Raw genomic sequence first — 18,592 nt, 5'->3', positions numbered from 1 at the left:
AAGGTTTCCGAAATAAAGTAAATTTGTCAATATTCGAAAATAAGGCTGCTCGTCTATTTTATTTTTAAAAATAATTATCTAAGCGAGATACTTCCCTAACATACAAAATGCCTTACGTATTACTTGCTCAGATTGCAAAAACCCTTCCCGGTTAATGCAACTCCAAACCCAATTCGGATGTCAAAACAGTAAAACGCACCTTTCATACGCATACAATAACCACAGTATAAAGAGGTTCCAATAATAAAGAGGTGCAATTACCATGTTTATAAACCAAAATAAACCACTTCATAGCAGGTAGATTGTTTTTTGTTTGTTATGCGTTCGGAGAATGACGATAGCAGCTGATGGGAATTGTATGTGAAGAGTCAGTGTTGTAGGTTTATATTTTTATTCCACTCGTAAAACAGGGAGGTAGTACGCCTAGATAATTATTAAACGTGAAATAGATGGTTGTCGAATATTGACAAATTTAACTTTATTTCGGAAACCTTAACAGTTTTAGCGATACATTATTAGCAAAAAATGTTGCAAATGGCGTCCCCTATTATCCCTTAAAAAATTTACATCGACCTACCAAACATCCTGTATATTATGAAAGTCTATGATTGCAATTATTCATTTCAATTCGAACACCATGTACATACTTCGAGATAGTAAACTCTAATTGAGACCACTTGTGATGTGTTCTAACTCAAATGAAATGCAATCTAATTTTGTTGGTTTTTGACCAAAAAGACAATTTTCTTTAAAGTGCACTTTGATTGAAGTTTAAAATGGAGAAAACATTTTAGAGGTTTAAAAAGTTAATTGTATACATATTATAATACTCTTTAAAACAAGGTAGTTTTAGCCATAATTCATACAAAATTTTTATAAAAAATTTAGAGAACAAAATTAAATCCCCTTTTTCCCTCGCGGAACTGTCCGCCCCTGCAGAGTTTTCTTAGTTACGGTATGACCTACTTATTCCCAAATTTCTAGGACTGCATCCCGCATACCAAAAAAAAGTATATTAATAGCATGCTGAAAATTTTTTAATAGCTTAACGGTGTCTAGTCGGACAAACTTTGGTGTACGGGAACACTGGAACAGGGGAGTTTTAATTGTGGAACAGGTTACAGGTTTCGAACTTTAGACTACGAAAACGTCCCTTGTATTTCGTCGGACAGAACTTCCAATTTATTTGTTACCCTTTCAATAAACTCTCATGCAAAAATCAAACTGCTATTTACCAACAAAAAAAAATACCTGTCATTTGACATGTTATACGTGTCGGACTTATTAAAATGCCCAACATATTTGTCGGACAAACATTTTCTTATATATTATACAGGGTGTTTGATAAAGAATGGGACATAGCTTAACCTCAGATTTCTGAGCTTAAAATAGGTCGATTTAAGCTAACTCACCTTAGTACGAAAGTTAATAATAACCGAAATACAGGGTGTCAAAATTAAACTTTTATTTTATTTTATTTTAATTTATTTTTTCTTGGATATTTACTGACAGGCATGGGATAACAACACGAAATTTGGTAAGCGAAAGTTTTTTTGGGATGAGAAATCTAAATTTTTCACCAAAAATGATGTAGTACCCAGAGGGCGCCACATATGTTTCTTAGCGCTCATTTAATACGTTAAATTTTTTTGAAGTTATACTTCTTTACGCGCGATAGGAGGATGAATTTTTATATGTTAAAACCTACGATCCCGGCGCATGCGCATTATAACTTTGTTCTGATTGGATGTTCAAATGACATGTCAAAAATTATCCAATATGGCAGCTGTAGTGCAGTTGTGGTTTGGACGGTTGACGGTTTGTTTATGTATGGTTGTTGCGTTTTAAAATTTGTGGGAAGAGAAACAACAAAGGTTAGTTAATAGGTATACTGCCTTTTTAAATAGTTTTCATATTATATTTTTGAAGTTATACTTCAAAATGTTCTAATTTATGTATGTATCAGTCCAGAAAACGTGTGGAAAGGATATATTAGTGTTTTTAAATATAGTTTTCTACAAACGTGTTATAAATGCAATTTTTAGGACTCCATAGGAGCGTTAAAAATGCTACTTTAAGGCACTAGTGCTTTAAAGTTTTTAAGGCACTGCAGTTAAAAGTGTATTGTCAAATTGTGAAACGTCAAAATATTTATATTTCATTTATTAACATTAATATTAATAATACAACTTGCGCAATTTGAAAAAGGTGGTTTAAAAGGTTTTTTATTATAATTTTGTGTCTTTGGATTTGTCTTCCTTGGGCGTAAAATAATAAAACATCTATTTTTATATTTCACTTGTCACCGTGATGTATAATTATGTATATCTGAAAGGTAAGTGCATACGGCTTGATGGCCTTGTTGGTAGAGTATTAGACCAGAGATCATAAAATCGCGAGATTGCGGGTTCAAATCCCGGACGATTCATATTTTTTTCTTTTTTTTTAATATTTGGCATTGTTAAGTTTTGGTTCATTTTTGGTAATTATTGTTAATTTTTTGTATTGTAACTGTTAAGTAGGTATATTTATTTAGTTGAAATTATATTATAATAGAAGTATAACTTCTTACGTGCGTACAAAGTACACACACATTCTTTTTTTATCCCCCACATTACATACTTTTTGAATCAAAACTTTTATTCTCTTAATATTTTTACTTAAAAAGGTAAACTACATTCATCTCGCTACTGTTTTCGAGAAAAACGCATTTTAATCTGTGATACAACATAATTTTTTGCATAATAGTTACACCTGAAAAATCAACCTAAAACCAGAATAATTGTGCCAGTTCTCATATTTATGTCATTGCATCGCAAATTCTATTTTAAGAAATTTGCGATACATTTTTGGAAATTTTTACGGTTTTAAGTTATTTTTCGAGTGTAACTACAATGATATGCAAAAAAATTGTTGCATCGCAGACTTAAAATGCGTTTATCTTGAAAACGGTTAAGTTTAGCGAGATGAATCTAGTATACCTTTTTGTAAGTAAAAATATTAAGAGAATAAAAGTTTTGATTCAAAAAGTGTATAGAGTGAGTAGTAAAAAAAAATTAAACCTATTAAATGAGCACTGAAAAGAGTATGTGGCGCCCTCTGGATAATACATCATTTTTGACAGCGAATTTAGATTCCTTGCCCCAAACAACCCCCGCTTAGCAAATTTCGTGTTACTATATCGTTCATTTGGAAGAAGAGTGTGATAACTAAGAATTTTAACTTTTTCAGTAAAAAGGTTTTAAGATTCATATTATTTTATTTTATTTATTTTGTGCAGTGTTTATTGATACTAAAGGATTGATTGATTGCGTATGATAGATTTCTGATCTTTTTATCGCTCTGAAAAAAAATTTTTTTTAAGATATCAGGTTTAGAAAAAAAACTTAGATATAACCTTCTTGAATAAAGAAATATTATCTTTTTAAGACATTATGTTTGCTCATAAAGTTACATTTTAGGAATTCTATTAATAAAGTATTATTAAAAATGCAATTATATCAATTATGATTTAATAAAGCTTATTAATAAAACATTAAAATCGTATCCCTTATACAACACAAAATGAAACATAAAGTAATAATAGTAATAATTAATTGATGGATTCGACCGTTACTTGATGAAAGTTCATTTTATCTAATAATAAAACACTGAAAACGTTTGTTTTCTATACTTCCACAGAATTTATTATAACTAAGTGACTACAGCTGTTTCGGCAGAGTGCCTTTCTTAAGTGATATAGTTTACAATTTAGCATAATTTGCCTTTTTAAGTCTTCAACTGAAGAGGTTGAGGAGTGAGGAGCTGTTTGTCTCGAGTTGGTCACTCAGAATTATATCTGTATTTTTCAGTTTATTAATTTCCATAGATTCTAAAAAAGATAGCTTAGGGCCTTTATTTTGAATATGCAGAATTCGAAACTCTTCATTGAAAGAATGATTATGATCTAGAAGGTGAAGTGCGTATGTAGAAGTGTCTGTTTTTCTATTGTTGAATGCCCTTTTGTGTTCTGCTATCCATTTGTCAAAAGTTCTGCCAGTTTGACCGATGTACGTTTTCGGACAGTCACCACACGTTAGTTTGTACACACCACTCTGTAGTTGCTTTCTCTTTCGGCTTTTATTGTTCTTAATATATTTGCTTAAGTTGTTAGTTCTGAAAGCTGGTGTTATTCCTTTCTTTTTATGTATCTGGCTATTTTTGTTGTTATCTTGCCAGTATATGTGAGAGAGCAGAAGGTACTGGGTTCTTTCTGTGGTGGTGGATACACTAATTTCAGGACTTTCTTATGGAGTTTTTGGTTTAAAATTTTGTTAACTGTTTGTTCGTTATAGCCGTTGTTTACTGCTATTTGTTTAATGATGTTTAGTTCTATCTCGAAGTTATTTTTTGTCATGGGAATTTCTGTCAGTCTATGTATCATGCTATGGTAGGCTGCTAATTTGTGTTGTCGAAACAGCTGTAGTCACTTAGTTATAATAAATTCTGTGGAAGTATAGAAAACAAACGTTTTCAGTGTTTTATTATTAGATAGTAATAATTGTTGTTCTTTACACATTTTTGTGAAAACTTAAATGGCATTCAGGAAAACATTGCATTTCTGTATTAAAGACAACAAGCATTTGTTGTTAAATTAAATTAATCCTTAAATAATACTACAGTTTAATTTATAATAATTTATCCAAAGCAAAAAAAGATAATTCGCATACCTATAACATGCATAACAAAATAACTTTGAAGAATAAGGTTACATTTCACAAAACTACTTTTTACGCACTAAGCAATTATATTGCTTCTTTTTTATGATGAATTATCAAAAAAAAAGTTACAACTAAGAAAGTATCCTTCTATCACAAGATACTGTTCACTTTTAGTGTTATAATTTTTAAGAAAAATGGTTATATCTTTAGTTATAACTCTATAGCCCAAAATAAATCCCCCTTTTAATTAAATTAACTTATTTTTGTCTATTATATTCCAAGATATAACTGTATTATCTAAAGCGAATAACGTTCTGTAGAGAAAGTTAGGGGAAAACCAAAGAGTTACATCTGTCATCTCTCGGAGACTAATGTACCTACACATGTAAGTACTTTTTCCATAGTAGAAGTCATTATTTGGAAGGTATTGCTGCAATAAAAAAAACTAACATTTTGAGATGTAACCCTCTTCTTCCAAATGAACGGTATAATGCCAGTTATGAAATATTCAAGAATAAGTAAAAGTTTTACTTTGACGCTCTGTATTTCGGTTATTATCAACTTTCGTACAAAGGTAAGTTAGCTTACATTGACCTATTTTAACCTCAGGAATCTAAAGTTAAGCTATTCTTTACCAAACACCCTGTATAAAGTTTGCTATTCAATAAACTTAAAAACAACCTGCTAGTTTTCACAATAATAAACTTGTCAAGGTCAAGATGACACGTTACACAATTAAAATCACGTTCCACAATTAAAACTTCCCCTATTCCAGTGTTCCCATACATCAAACTTTGTCCGACTAGACACCGTTAAGCTATTAACAAATTTTCAACTTTTTTTTGGGTACGCTGGATCCAGGTCTATTCATTCGGTGCACTCGATCACAAGCATCACAAAAAACACGACTTTCACCCCTTATAACTACCCTCGTTCCCGATAAGCTGTCCGCGCGTGTTGGAAAGTCAAGTACAGTACAACCTGCCATATCCGGACCTGTCATATCCGGACCTCCCCATATCCGGACGGTTCTGCCGTCCGGATCTACCGAGAAAGGCAGTCCTGCTGTTGGACAACGCACCCTCTCATCCCGACCCCAAAGAACTAAAAGAAGGCGAAATAATGTATTATAGAATCTTAAAACATGTCTGTCGACGAAAGTTGGAAGTCTGGAATCTATGAAGGAGATAACGTTTCATAGTGGTCTTTCAAAGTGATCTTTTGCAAACGTAAAAGAAGTGGTCTTGATATCCGGATTTTTTCATATCCGGATCGGTCTGTCGCCACATTGATCCGGATATGGCAGGTTTTACTGTACATGATTAATCCAACATTTCCCGTGATTATCAAACATATATCTTCAATCACGGTAATATGGAAGTTTGTCCATATTACCGATATAATCCAGAGAAATAAGATTTTTCTCGTGACACATCCCCCTCCAGGCCGAAACCAAATTTTTTGAGTAGTATGGACATCTATATTAATAACCTTTATGTTTCCTGCAGCCGATTTTGATGATATACATAGTTATAAACAAATAAAGATCAAAAAACGGTAAATTTTCGCTTTTTTCGTCTATAACCAAAAAGTTAAGCATTTTAAACAAATTTGAGAGTAAGAAACTCATAAATCGTCTAAAAATTTCAATATGGCGTTCGCTGAATATGTCTATCCTTATTGGTTGCTTAGAAAATTGCAAAATAAATCATAAATTTTGAGTTTTTATAAATATTCATAATTTATGTAAAAATTAACTTAGAACGTTCTTATTACACGGAGTGCTGAGACTTCTGGTGCTTAAATTGTACCCTAAATTTCAAAGAAATTGGTCAAATAGTTTAAAAGTTATTTAATTTGTTTATCCCAAAATAATTTTTTTGCAACACTATAAGTCAGAAAATTATGACGTTACAGTAAGACTTCTGACAGTTTATGAAAGAAGAACATTTATACTATTAACTTAATAAAAAAAATGACAAAAAGTAATTCTAAATAGTGTAAAATTATTTTGCAAAAACACGTCGATTTTTTGCTTACTTATAAACAATTAAAATAACTTTTTAACCGTTACCCGTAGAAAAATTATTTTTTCATATTTAGAAAGACTGAATTTTTATACACATTTAGAAAGAAAAACAATTGTCCTCGGACAATTAGGGACGAAGTTAGCCCCCCCTTTTTTTAATTCACATCTTTTTGAAAAATAATTTTGCAGTATTTAGAACTACTTTTTTGTCATTTTTTTTTAATTAAGTTAATAGTATAAGTTTTCTTCTTTCATAAACTGTCCAAAGTATTAGTGTAACTTCATCATTTTCTGACTTATAGCGTTGCAAAAAAATTAATTTGGGATAAACAAATTAAACAACTTTTAAACTATTCGACCAATGGCTTTGAAATTTAGGGTACAATTTAAGCACCAGAAGTCTCAGCACTCCGTGTAATAAGAACGTTCTAAGTTAATTTTTACATAAGTTATGAATATTTATACAAACTCAAAATTTATGATTTATTTTGCAATTTTCTAAGCAACCAATTAGGACAGACATATTCAGCGAACGCCATATTGAAGTTTTTTATACGATTTATGAGTTTCTCACTCTCAAATTTGTTTAAAATACTTAACTTTTTGGTTATAGACGAAAAATCGAAAATTTATCGTTTTTTGATTTTCATTTGTTTATAACTATGTATATCATCAAAATCGGTTGCAGGAAACATATAGGTTATTAATATAGATATCCATACTACTCAAAAAATTTGGTTTCGGCCTGGAGGGGGATGTGTCACCAACATGATATATTTTTCCTTATTTCTCTGAACTAATAAAGATAATAAATTAAGTATTTTTAATTAAAATAAAGTTAAAAATAAATAAGTAAAAACATAACATGGGCTACTAGCCTAATAAAATAAAAAAAAAGTCAAAATGTAAATTCGTACAGGTTAAAACAAATTTTATATCAAAGTTTAGGTGGGTACAAAAGATATTTTCAGGAAAGTATCCAAATCATACAAGGGGATCATTGTTTAAAAAATTAAAAAGGGGTCATTTTTGCAAAAAATATACTTTTTTAACTGCTGAGGTAATTCACTTATTAATGAAGGTCTATGGGATTTTTTTCTGCAAAGTTGAAAGGCAAATCTTTCACATAAGACTTACTGAATTAAATTTGACCCCCTATTTATTTTAATAATTGTACATAAAACATTAAAAACAAATTTGCAAAAAATTATTTTTAGCGTTTTAAATAAGCACTATAAAATATCTTATTTTACAGACTAAGTTGCGTTTTTTGAGATATTGAATTTGTTTATTAAATGTTACTATATTTTAAATTGCAAAAACGCGGTTGTTGCCAAAGAAATATTAACCTGTTTAAGATGTCATTATTTTTATTTTTATGTACATTTTCGATAAATGTATTGATTAATTCAAATTTCAATTAAACTCCCCCCTAAAATGGCATTTGAAAATTATTTAAATTTGTTTATAATTTGTTTTTTTAATAACGTCGCGGGGATTAAGTATTTTGAAATGTCGTTTCGATAATTAAGTTCCTGGGAATTTTTTACTAATTAACAAAATTTTTTTGTCGTTTTTTCTTCTTCTTTTTTTTTTCTTGGAGTTACATTACTACGGACCCTTTTAGGGTTAAATTTTATTAACACATTGGCTGCCACAAGGATCACCGGCGATCCTAACTAACAGATTACAATTGTGCCATTAAGATCACCGGTGTTACTTGTGCGTATTTAACTTTCAGAATTATTATAACGGTCGGCACTGTGAGGACGCTCAACTAGTTTTACTGTGGCACACTAGGAACCCATAGCCAGCTTATGTTATTTTGTTATTCGCGATAATGTCGTAAATAGCTTGTAACGACAGTTGATAATAAGGCGTTGTAGAAACGATTAGTGGCATTCATTATCAAGTTTTTCTACGGAATTAGCAGTTTTTTTGGTGAATTTGAAATTATATGAAGTAAGTATATGTAGTTTATTCGTTTTAAAATCTTGTTGCTTGAATATTTGTAAGGATAAACAAAATATTACAGTATTTATTTTACATAACCTCAAACGTTTTTGCTTACATTTAATTAATGAAAAATGGTGATAGTAAAGTTACTTTTTTTAATTGGAATTTGTCTATCAGATCATGGATAATTTACCAAGTACAAGTAAAATGCAGCGTTTGCCAAATAAAAATAAAAAGTTGACAGAGGCGGAGTTGCTCAAATTGTTAGAGGAGGATTCTGATGAATGTGTGTTATCCGGTTCAGAGTACAACCCGAGTGACGAAGAAGAATCTGATATAGAAGATGTATCTAACAGTGATTCAAGCTTATTAGATGAAAATGCACGACAATCGGTAAAATCTAACGACCAGCAAAATAATGACGATGAATGGTACGAAGTTGACTGTACTCATTTACGTCTCGATATACAGTTTCCTGGTAATGAATCATATGTCTATGATGATAGGTATCCTCAAAATAGAACCGAACTAACTCCTTTTCATGTATACAGGAAACTGATCGATGATGAAATTTTACAACTTATTGTAGAGGAGACTAACAGAAATGCTGCACAAGTAAAAAATGCACAACGTTATAGCAGATCATCCAGAATTCATGCATGGAAACCTACCAATAAAGAAGAAATTTTAAAATTTTTGGGTTGTGTTATGTATATGGGAGTTGTCAAGCTTCCCAAAATTGCTGATTATTGGAGTAAGTCACCACTGTATAATTTTACTTTTATTTCTTCTGTAATGACTAGAAACAGATTTCAGCTTCTTTTGAGATTCTTGCATTTTGCTGATAACACGGCTGCTTTACCAAACGATCGTTGCCATAAAATTAGAAAATTATTTGAAATGACACAATTACGTTTTGCCCAACAATGTAATCCTGGCTCAATACTAGTTGTTGATGAAAGTATGATTCCCTTTCGAGGAAGACTACTTTTCAAACAATATATACCTTCAAAGCGTCACCGCTATGGCTTGAAACTGTTTAAATTATGTAATCCTGCAGGTTATACTCTAAAAATGATTATGTATACCGGAAAAATGGCTAATAAAGGGCAGGATTTATCGGGAAAAATTGTACTAGATTTAGCAAACGACTATCTACAAAAAGAAAGAGTTATACGTCTGTGCCTTTAGCAAAACAATTATTAGATGCTAATAGTCACTTATTAGGGACACTACGTAAAAATAGAAAATATATTCCAGAAGATATACTTTCCGCAAAATAAAAAAAAGGAGAGATAATTGGAAAGGAACATCGTGATGGCATTGTAATAGGCAAATGGCACGATAAACGTGATGTCCTCTTCTTGACGACCAGACATGGAATCGACATGAAAGAGACAGGTAAACATAAGAAAGATGGTGTAGCTATAATTAAACCTGAAGCAATTATAGACTACAACAAAGGAAAAGATGGTGTTGATGTCTCAGATCAACTCGCAAGCTATTTCTCACCTCTGAGAAAAAGTGTTCGCTGGTACCATAAAGCTGCAATTGAAGTTTTATTGAATACGGCTGTCATCAGTAGTTTGATAATATATAATTCCTTCAACACACCAAAACAACAAGTTATCTCATTTCGGGAAATGCTAATCCTATGTTTAGTCAATTACAGTCCGATGCCTGAGCCCATTACTACTGTAAAGCATATGCTTGTTACAGTTGACGCCAAAACTACAAACAATAGGAAGAAGAGAAAACGTTGTAACCAATGTTACACTGAAACAGTTGCAACAAAAGGCAGCAAAGAAGCTCAAAAGAAACCCAAACTTGTTTCTACATTTTGTAATGTTTGTGAAAAATTTTACTGTGTGACATGTTTCACTAAAAAGCATTAAGTTGTTCACGATTACCGGTGATACTAGTGGCACATACGTGTGTAATATGTATTAGATCTAAAAATATTAAGATTTAACTAAAATCTCTTAAATAAAATGTGGCTACTTACTGAGTTTTTTATTTAAAAATTTAAAAATTATTGTTACCAAGTACTTTAAAACTATTTGACGTATCCTTATCATACTTGACAGAAAGTGTGGCTATTATACACCCTACTAAATTGTGATTAATAAACGTTTCTAGCTAGTGCCAGAGGCGTACGACAGGGGATAGTGAATGATTGACCTTTCCCAAATTCTACGCCACTGAGTGAATTACTATTTTAGGAAATTTTTCGATTTTCCAATACTTTGTATGTAAATATCTTTATTGATATTGATAAAGCCATCAGTTTGAGAGATATTGGAAGTTTAAAATGAATGAATGAATGAATCAAAATAACTATGCCGTTTCATTTTTAACGTCCAATATCTCGAAAACGAATGACTTAATCGTTACCAGTAAAAAGTATATTATTTAAATAGAAAGTATTGGAGAATCGAAAAATTTCACTAAAATAGTAATTCCCTCAGTGGCGTAGAATTTGGGAAGGGTCAACCATTAACTATCCCCTGTCGTACGCCTCTGGTACTAGCTAGAAACTTTTATTTATCACAGTTTAGTAGACTGTATAATACATACACTTTCTGCTAAGTATGATAAGGATACGTCAAATAGTTTGAAAGTAATTGGTAAAAATAATTTTTAAATTTTTAAATAAAACACCCTGTAAGTCAGTAAGTAGCCACATTTTATTTAAGTGATTTTAGACCAATCTTAATATTTTTTTGTCTAGAATCTACAACTTAGAGATTCGACATTCTTAATGAAACAACCCTAAAAGGGCCCGTAATAATATAACTCCAAGAAAAAAAAAAGAAGAGGAAAAAAAGACAAAAAAATTTGTTAATTAGTGAAAAATTCCCAGGAACCCAGTTATCGAAACGGCATTTCCAAATATTTAATCCCCGCGACGTTATTAAAAAAAAATTATAAACAAATTTGAATAATTTTCAAATACCATTTTATACCATTTATTGTTAATTAGTGAAAAATTCCCAGGAACCCAATTATCGAAACGGCATTTCCAAATATTTAATCCCCGCGACATTATTAAAAAAAAAATTATAAACAAATTTGAATAATTTTCAAATACCATTTTAGGGGGAAGTTTAATTGAAATTTGAATTTATCAATACATTTATCAAAAATATACATAAAAATAAAAATAATAAGATTTAATACAGGTGAATATTTCTTTGGCAACAACCGCGTTTTTGCAATAGAATATATAGTAACATTTAATAAACAAATTCAATATCTCAAAAAATATTAAATATTTTTGGACCAATTTTTTTTCCTTATTACTGATAATATAGTGCAACTTAGACTGTAAAATAAGATATTTTATAGTGCTTATTTAAAACGCTAAAAATAATTTTTTGAAAATTTGTTTTTAAAGTTTTATATACAATTATTTAAATAAATAGGGGGTCAAATTTAATTTAGTAAGACTTATGTGAAATACTTACCCTTCAACTTTGCAGAAAAAAATTCCATAGACCTCCATTGGTAATTGAATGACCTCAGCAGCTAAAAAAATAATTTTTTCACAAAAATGACCCCTTTTTAATTATTTAAACAATGATCCCCTTGTATGATTTGGATACTTTCTTGAAAATATCTTTTGTACCCACCTAAACTTTGATATAAAATTTGTTTCAACCTGTACGAATTTACATTTTGATTTACATACAGGGTGTCCCGGAAAATAGTGCGTTCCTTAAAGGTATAGGTAGAAGGCACCATGTAGAACAAAAAGCTCTTATAACATTTTTTTCTAAATGCAACCGTTTGACCAAAAAATTAAAATGAATTTTGGTAGGCAAATTTAAATCTGACAACTATGTGCGGTAAGCAAATTTAAGCATAGACAGTCCCATGTAAATAATAGATAGAAGATATATAGTAAACAGATAGTTTTAAAGAATCCTGTTTAGTGTCAATGCCGAAAATGTTTTCGAATAGTGAGTGTATTACCTATTATGTTATTACCTATGAATGGTGTTTGTGAAAGGTTACTTGAAACATCTATTCGGTACTTATAATAATTATTTTCAAGTAAGTACAACTTAGTTATTTCAGTTCACAAGTAAACAAATTACTGAGACATTATCTGGTGTATTTAAGTTCCACTGTAAACTATTAAAACTATGTAATTCAGTTAAAGCCCTCAGCAATACTCAGCATTCAACCCATTTAAACCTTACTAAATACATAATACTAGTTCAGTTAAAAGATGTGTTTTTATGTTAAAAGATGTGTAATTCGTTTAAAATTATGCAATAGGTATTTCAATATATTTCAAAAGAAAATAATTTTAGTAAACAAATAGTAAATACATAAGTATTACCTACTATTAGGTTGGATTATTTTAAATACTGTTAATCACAATCACAAACGAGTTCTTATTATGTTATTATTCCGTAGTGCGTACGATGTTGCCAGTTTATTAACATTTCCAAACATTAAAATACAGGTATATGGAAAACAATGTTAACTTTTTTTTTGGAAACGGTTAACTTTAGAAAAAAATGGTATAGGACTTTTTTGTTCCAAATTGTGTATTCTTTCCATACCTTAAAGGAACGCACTATTTTCCGGGACACCCTGTATAGTATAATTTTATTTTACTAGACTATAATACAATTAATAATAAATAGAAAAGTTAAAAAAATTTCATACGAACAATATAAAAACACTTACTCAAATAATAGTTCTGCATGTCGAAACGCATTCCACTTTGATAGTAAAATAAAATAACCCTAGGCCCGTCTTTGCCAAGGAAGCTATTAAGACAATCAAGTGGTTTCGGGTGGTCTATGATGAACTCTAGTACTTCGTTGGGCTCTATACCCAAGTAAATAGCTATCATATCGCATATGTGTCGATGGGGTAGTTGCATCTCCTGATATCTAGCACTTCTAGCATCTTTAAATTTTTGCTAAAACAGCATATCGAAGTCAACATTCAAGTAATTATAGTGCAATATTTAGGAAAACAAGAAAGTTTGCTATTAACAATTAAAATTAACCTGAAATCCGCGATCAGAATGTAGAATTCTACATTGTCTAATAATCTAGAATGGTAAACGGGGATATCATATAAAAAGAATACCAGATTACAAGAGTTATCGAGTTCTTGAGAGTGAAAGATTGGTGAAAAAACGACTAAATGTTATCTTAGTAGAAGAAATATTAAAGGAAACTTTGCATATATACTATTATGTTATCACTTTTTCAATCAAAGATAGAATAAAAATTTATTTTTTTAAATTTAACGCGGGCACATAAATTTGATACACCCTGTATATTGATTTGTAACTAGTTATTAGAAGGTAGCTTTTACGTAGTGGGTTTCTCCTTAATGAGTTTTTCCCTGAAGAATTAAAGACATTTGTAAATAAGTGAAGTGAAAGACAATTTATTTCGGATTATAATTTTAAAAAGATTGTTTGTTACGGGAAAGGTAAAATCCACAGGTAATTTTAATTATTAGTTTTTAGAAATATAAAGGTAGGGAGATTTGAAATTTTAAGTCTGTTTATTTAAACACCAGAATTTTTGTATAATTTCCGAAAAGTGATTAGTTTTAGTAGAAGTTTTGTTTGAAAGAATGCCTGAGTTTTTCGAATGGAAAAGAGAAATGTTTCTGATTGGCTTGGCAATTTGGAAGGGGGAAAGAGAGGTTTTGAATGTTCCGACAGTTTGGAAAAGAAAGATTATTGTGTGATCGGTATCCGAGAAAGGCAGTCGAAAGTTTTCGCGTATAGTTCAGAAGCAAGTACTAGTGGTTTTGTTTGTTAGTGGAGAGTAGCTGAAAAGTGGAACGAGAGACAAATCAAATCGAGAAGAAACACCTCTTTGATTCTGTAAAGTCCAATAGAGTAAGTTACAAGATTTATCGTTATTAAAATTATTTGTGACGCCAAGTAAAAAAGATACTTGGGTCTCAGGAGATTATTATTGAGAGAAAGAGAGGAGAGAGTTTTGGAGTTTATTGAACGAGTACTGGTCAAAAGCGGCCTGGCTTGTGTTTTGGAGAAATAGTTGCTGGTGTGCTGCTGGATTGATGCTGAGAACGGAGAGGCTTTGATTGGTAGCCTAACATAATCAACAAGGAAGAGCTGTTTGGGTCAAGAGGAGACATCATTGTGTGTGAATCAAAAAGATCAGTCAATAACTTATGTGATAGATGTTTTTTATAATCAGAAGTTAAAATATTTGCGTAAAAGCATATGAATTAAGGTTCCCACATTTCAATAATTTAATAGGAAGTATAAGTAGTTTTGCAAATACCTAAATTTGTTTGTTTAGCTTATTTTATAAATGGTATCAGGATCAAAGCGATAAATATTTGTTTAAATTAGATTAATTATATGGTAAAAGTTTCATTTGGACAAGTATGCCCACAGGATTTAATTGATAGATTTTCAGAGCATTGCTGTTGATAATAAAGCTATTTGTATGTGCTTATTTATGATTTTTCTATTTATTTCTTTTTCCTCTTTTATCCCGATAAGGATCAACTAAGAGATACTGAAGCCACGAGAAAGGATAAGTATAATCTAAGATAATTTTAGTTAATTTTTATGGCAAAAAGGCACCCTGAGATTTTTTATTAATTGTTTATGTATGATTTGCGTCAATTCAATAATTAATTAAATAAATACTCAATTAAAATAAAAGTAATATAAAGCAGATCATAAAAATACATTGCATAAATTGATACCTTTAGACGTATTGGAGGAGTATAACAACTGTCACTGTGACAGGAGAATTATACAGTGATGAGCGTGCTAATAACCGGCAAAATAGCGCAAAAGATGGAAAACATATTAAATTGTGAGTTAAAAAGAAATAAAACTAGTAGAGTTGTTAAATTTAGCGATATTAACATATAAATTGACATTATATTGATTCTTTCCCACCTTTAGACGTATCAGAGGAGTATGTCAACTAAAACTGTCACTGTGACAGTGGCATTTCTAAAATTCGTTCGATACGTCTAAAGGTGGGAAACAATCAATATAATGTCAATCTATAAGTTACTATCGCTAAATTTAACACCTCCACTAGGTGCATCTCTTTTTATCTCACAACTTAATATGTTTTCCATCTTTTGCGTTATTTTGCCGGTTATTAGTGCGCTCATCACTGTATAAAATCCCGTCTAAAGGTGGGAAACTCTGTAATGTACTGTAAATTGACAGGTTGCTATCGATAATTTTACACCTCTATTAGTTTCATCTCTCTTTTTATTTAACAGTGTGTTATGTTTTCCATCTTTAGCGGTATTTTGCCGGTTATTAGCGCGCTCATCGCTGTATTCTGTGATCCAAGTTTTTTGTTGTTAACTTTCCGATGACCAACCTTTTTTTGTTACACGGATGGCCAAGGGGGGAAAAATGACCCCAGGTCCAAAATGTCAAAAATGACAATTAACAAAAAAATTAAGTTTTTTTTTTCATGGCATGAACTTTATGTCATTCAGCCAGTCACAACATGAATATTAGTGTCATGTGTAGTGTGTATGTTGAGTAAGTGTCTTGTTACTTTAAGTCGACGTCATTAGCGTAAAACTACTTGGAATTACACATAATAGACGGAATTATTAAATAATTAATACTAAACATCAACTTCAGAATATATTTTTTATTCGTAAAATATAGGGATTTTTTTTATTTCACAATATGAGGATATCTAGAATGATATTAAAGTCAAATAAAAAAATAATGAGTTAAAAATTGAAAATAATTTTGAATTTATTAAAGAAAAACATACGCTGGGGTCACAATTTCCCCCGCTTGGTCATCCGAAGGTTACAGATGTTCAAAATTTATCTAAACGTTCCATAGTAGCAATATATTATTAAAATCCTTTTATCACTTTTTTTCTTCTTTCGATTATTAGATTTTATTGTATAGTATATAAATTATTGTAATCACTGAACACACAGTTAATAAAAAAATAAGCATGTTCATAAACTGCATTAATAATTTAATCGATCAAGCGATAATTTAAGCAAGAAAGCAAGAAAGCAAGAAAAAGCGCAAGAGTTTAACACAGATATGTACCATATTTTTGTTGATTTTAAAGCTGCATATAACAGTGTCTTAAGACCAAGTCTGTACAACGGTATGAATGAGTTAGGAATTCCAAAAAAACTAATATGTATGATAAAAGTGACAATGGCGAAGATGATATAAGCAGTAAAAATTCAAAACTCGTCAACCCATTTGAAATACATAGGGGGTTAAGATAGGGAGATGCGCTGGCGTGTCAACTTTTTAATGTAGCATTAGAAAAGGTCGTACGAGACGCTAATATAGATAGCAGGGGAACAATATTCAATAGATCTGTCCAAATTCTAGCATATGCAGACGACGTGGACATTATAACAAGAACCAGAGCGAGAACGGCGGAAATCCTAACCGAGCTAGTAGCAGCAGCAGAACGAATGGTGTTACATGTAAATCGAAATAAAACCAAATTCGTGGCGACTAACACAAACACAAGAGCTGGAAATGTTGACGCAGATCTAATCATCAATGACCAAAACTTCGAAGCGGTCAAAGGGTTCATATATCTAGGGACATCGGTTAACCGCAATAATAACACATCAGGGGAAATAAAAAGACGAATAATAATTGCAAATAGGTGTTATCATAGTCTATCAAAGTACTTAGCTAACACACGTCTGTCTCAAAAAACTCGTATAAGGTTGCATAGAACATTGATAGTCCCCGTTCTCACATATGGATCAGAGGCATGGACGCTAACTAAAACAGATGAATCCGCTCTATTGATTTTTGAAAGAAAGGTGCTACGTAAGATATTCGGAGCGGTCTGTGAGAACGGAATATGGAGGCGTAGATATAACTTTGAAGTGCAGAATATCTACAAGCATAGGTTTGGTGGAAAAGATATTATCACTATAATTAAGCGAAACCGCCTGCAGTGGACAGGACATGTAGCCCGGGCCCCTTAATCGAACATGATAAAAAAGATTCTAACAGCGCAACCTGTGGGAATGAGAAGACGGGGTAGACCAAAGCTGAGGCGGATGGACGGGGTAACACAAGATGCCGAGAAGATCGGAGTCGGCAACTGGAAAATGCAAGCAAGGGACAGAACAGAATGGGGTAGAAAGCTTGAGAAGGTCGAGGCCCTCTAAGGGCTGTAGCACCAAGATGATGATGATGACGATAATTTAAGCGGTCGATTATACACGTAATGGTTATCCAAGAATATTCAAAAGCCATCTCTATGTTAATGATTACAATGTCATTGTCAACTAATGTTTACATCTCCATACCGGTGAAAATTTTACTATGTACAGGAAATTTTCCGTGTAAAGAAAGAAAAAGTAACGATATCCGTATTTGCGCCTACGCTTTTAATGCAAAATCTCATTTTTTAATACGTTTCATGAAATATGAAAAGCAAATAAAGAATAACGTCACCTAATAATTTCCCAATCTTACCAACTTTTCTTTGTAGGATTCTTGCAGGGCCAAGTAAGTAGCACTAGATTTAGTTCGTTTGGCTCGGCCTTGTCCGCTTGGCTGACCAGCAGTCACTTGCCTAGCAAGACTCATCACCATGTGAAGATCAGACTCCGAAGGTTCGGTTATCTCAGCCATTGTAATAATTTAAATTATTTGTCTGATTAATTATATGTAAGGGATCTAAAAATAAATCTCTAATTTATTTTGTAAAAATCTTGGTTTTATTTTATTGATTTAAGTTTAGAGAGAGAGGCAGAGGGAAATGATCAGGAGAAATAAATATAATGTAATAGTTTTAGAGAAACTTTGTACCCTGTAAATTTACCTCTACCATATATATTGGCTCTTAATACAGAGGAGTTCGTTAAGGGGGGTCCGAAAATAATCTATCCTAGAAAAACT

The 18,592-nt window shown here is 31.3% G+C and overlaps 1 protein-coding gene across 1 annotated transcript in view; it reads right to left on the bottom strand.

The window, feature by feature from the left end:
* LOC126889868 (dynein axonemal heavy chain 8) overlaps window positions 1-18,366 on the bottom strand; it is a 424,246-nt gene extending 405,880 nt beyond the window's left edge. Inside the window, exons 1-2 of the mRNA XM_050658553.1 lie at window positions 18,167-18,366; window positions 13,387-13,624 (exon numbers count right to left, since the gene is read on the bottom strand). Coding sequence (XP_050514510.1) covers window positions 13,387-13,624; window positions 18,167-18,325 — 397 coding nt within the window. The 5' untranslated portion in view covers window positions 18,326-18,366. The remainder of the gene's footprint in view (window positions 1-13,386; window positions 13,625-18,166) is intronic.
* Window positions 18,367-18,592: the final 226 nt, after the last annotated feature.

The sequence above is a fragment of the Diabrotica virgifera genome, chromosome 8, assembly GCF_917563875.1.
Source record: "Diabrotica virgifera virgifera chromosome 8, PGI_DIABVI_V3a".
NCBI lineage: Eukaryota > Metazoa > Arthropoda > Insecta > Coleoptera > Chrysomelidae > Diabrotica > Diabrotica virgifera.
This window is presented reverse-complemented; position numbering and strand designations above follow the sequence as displayed.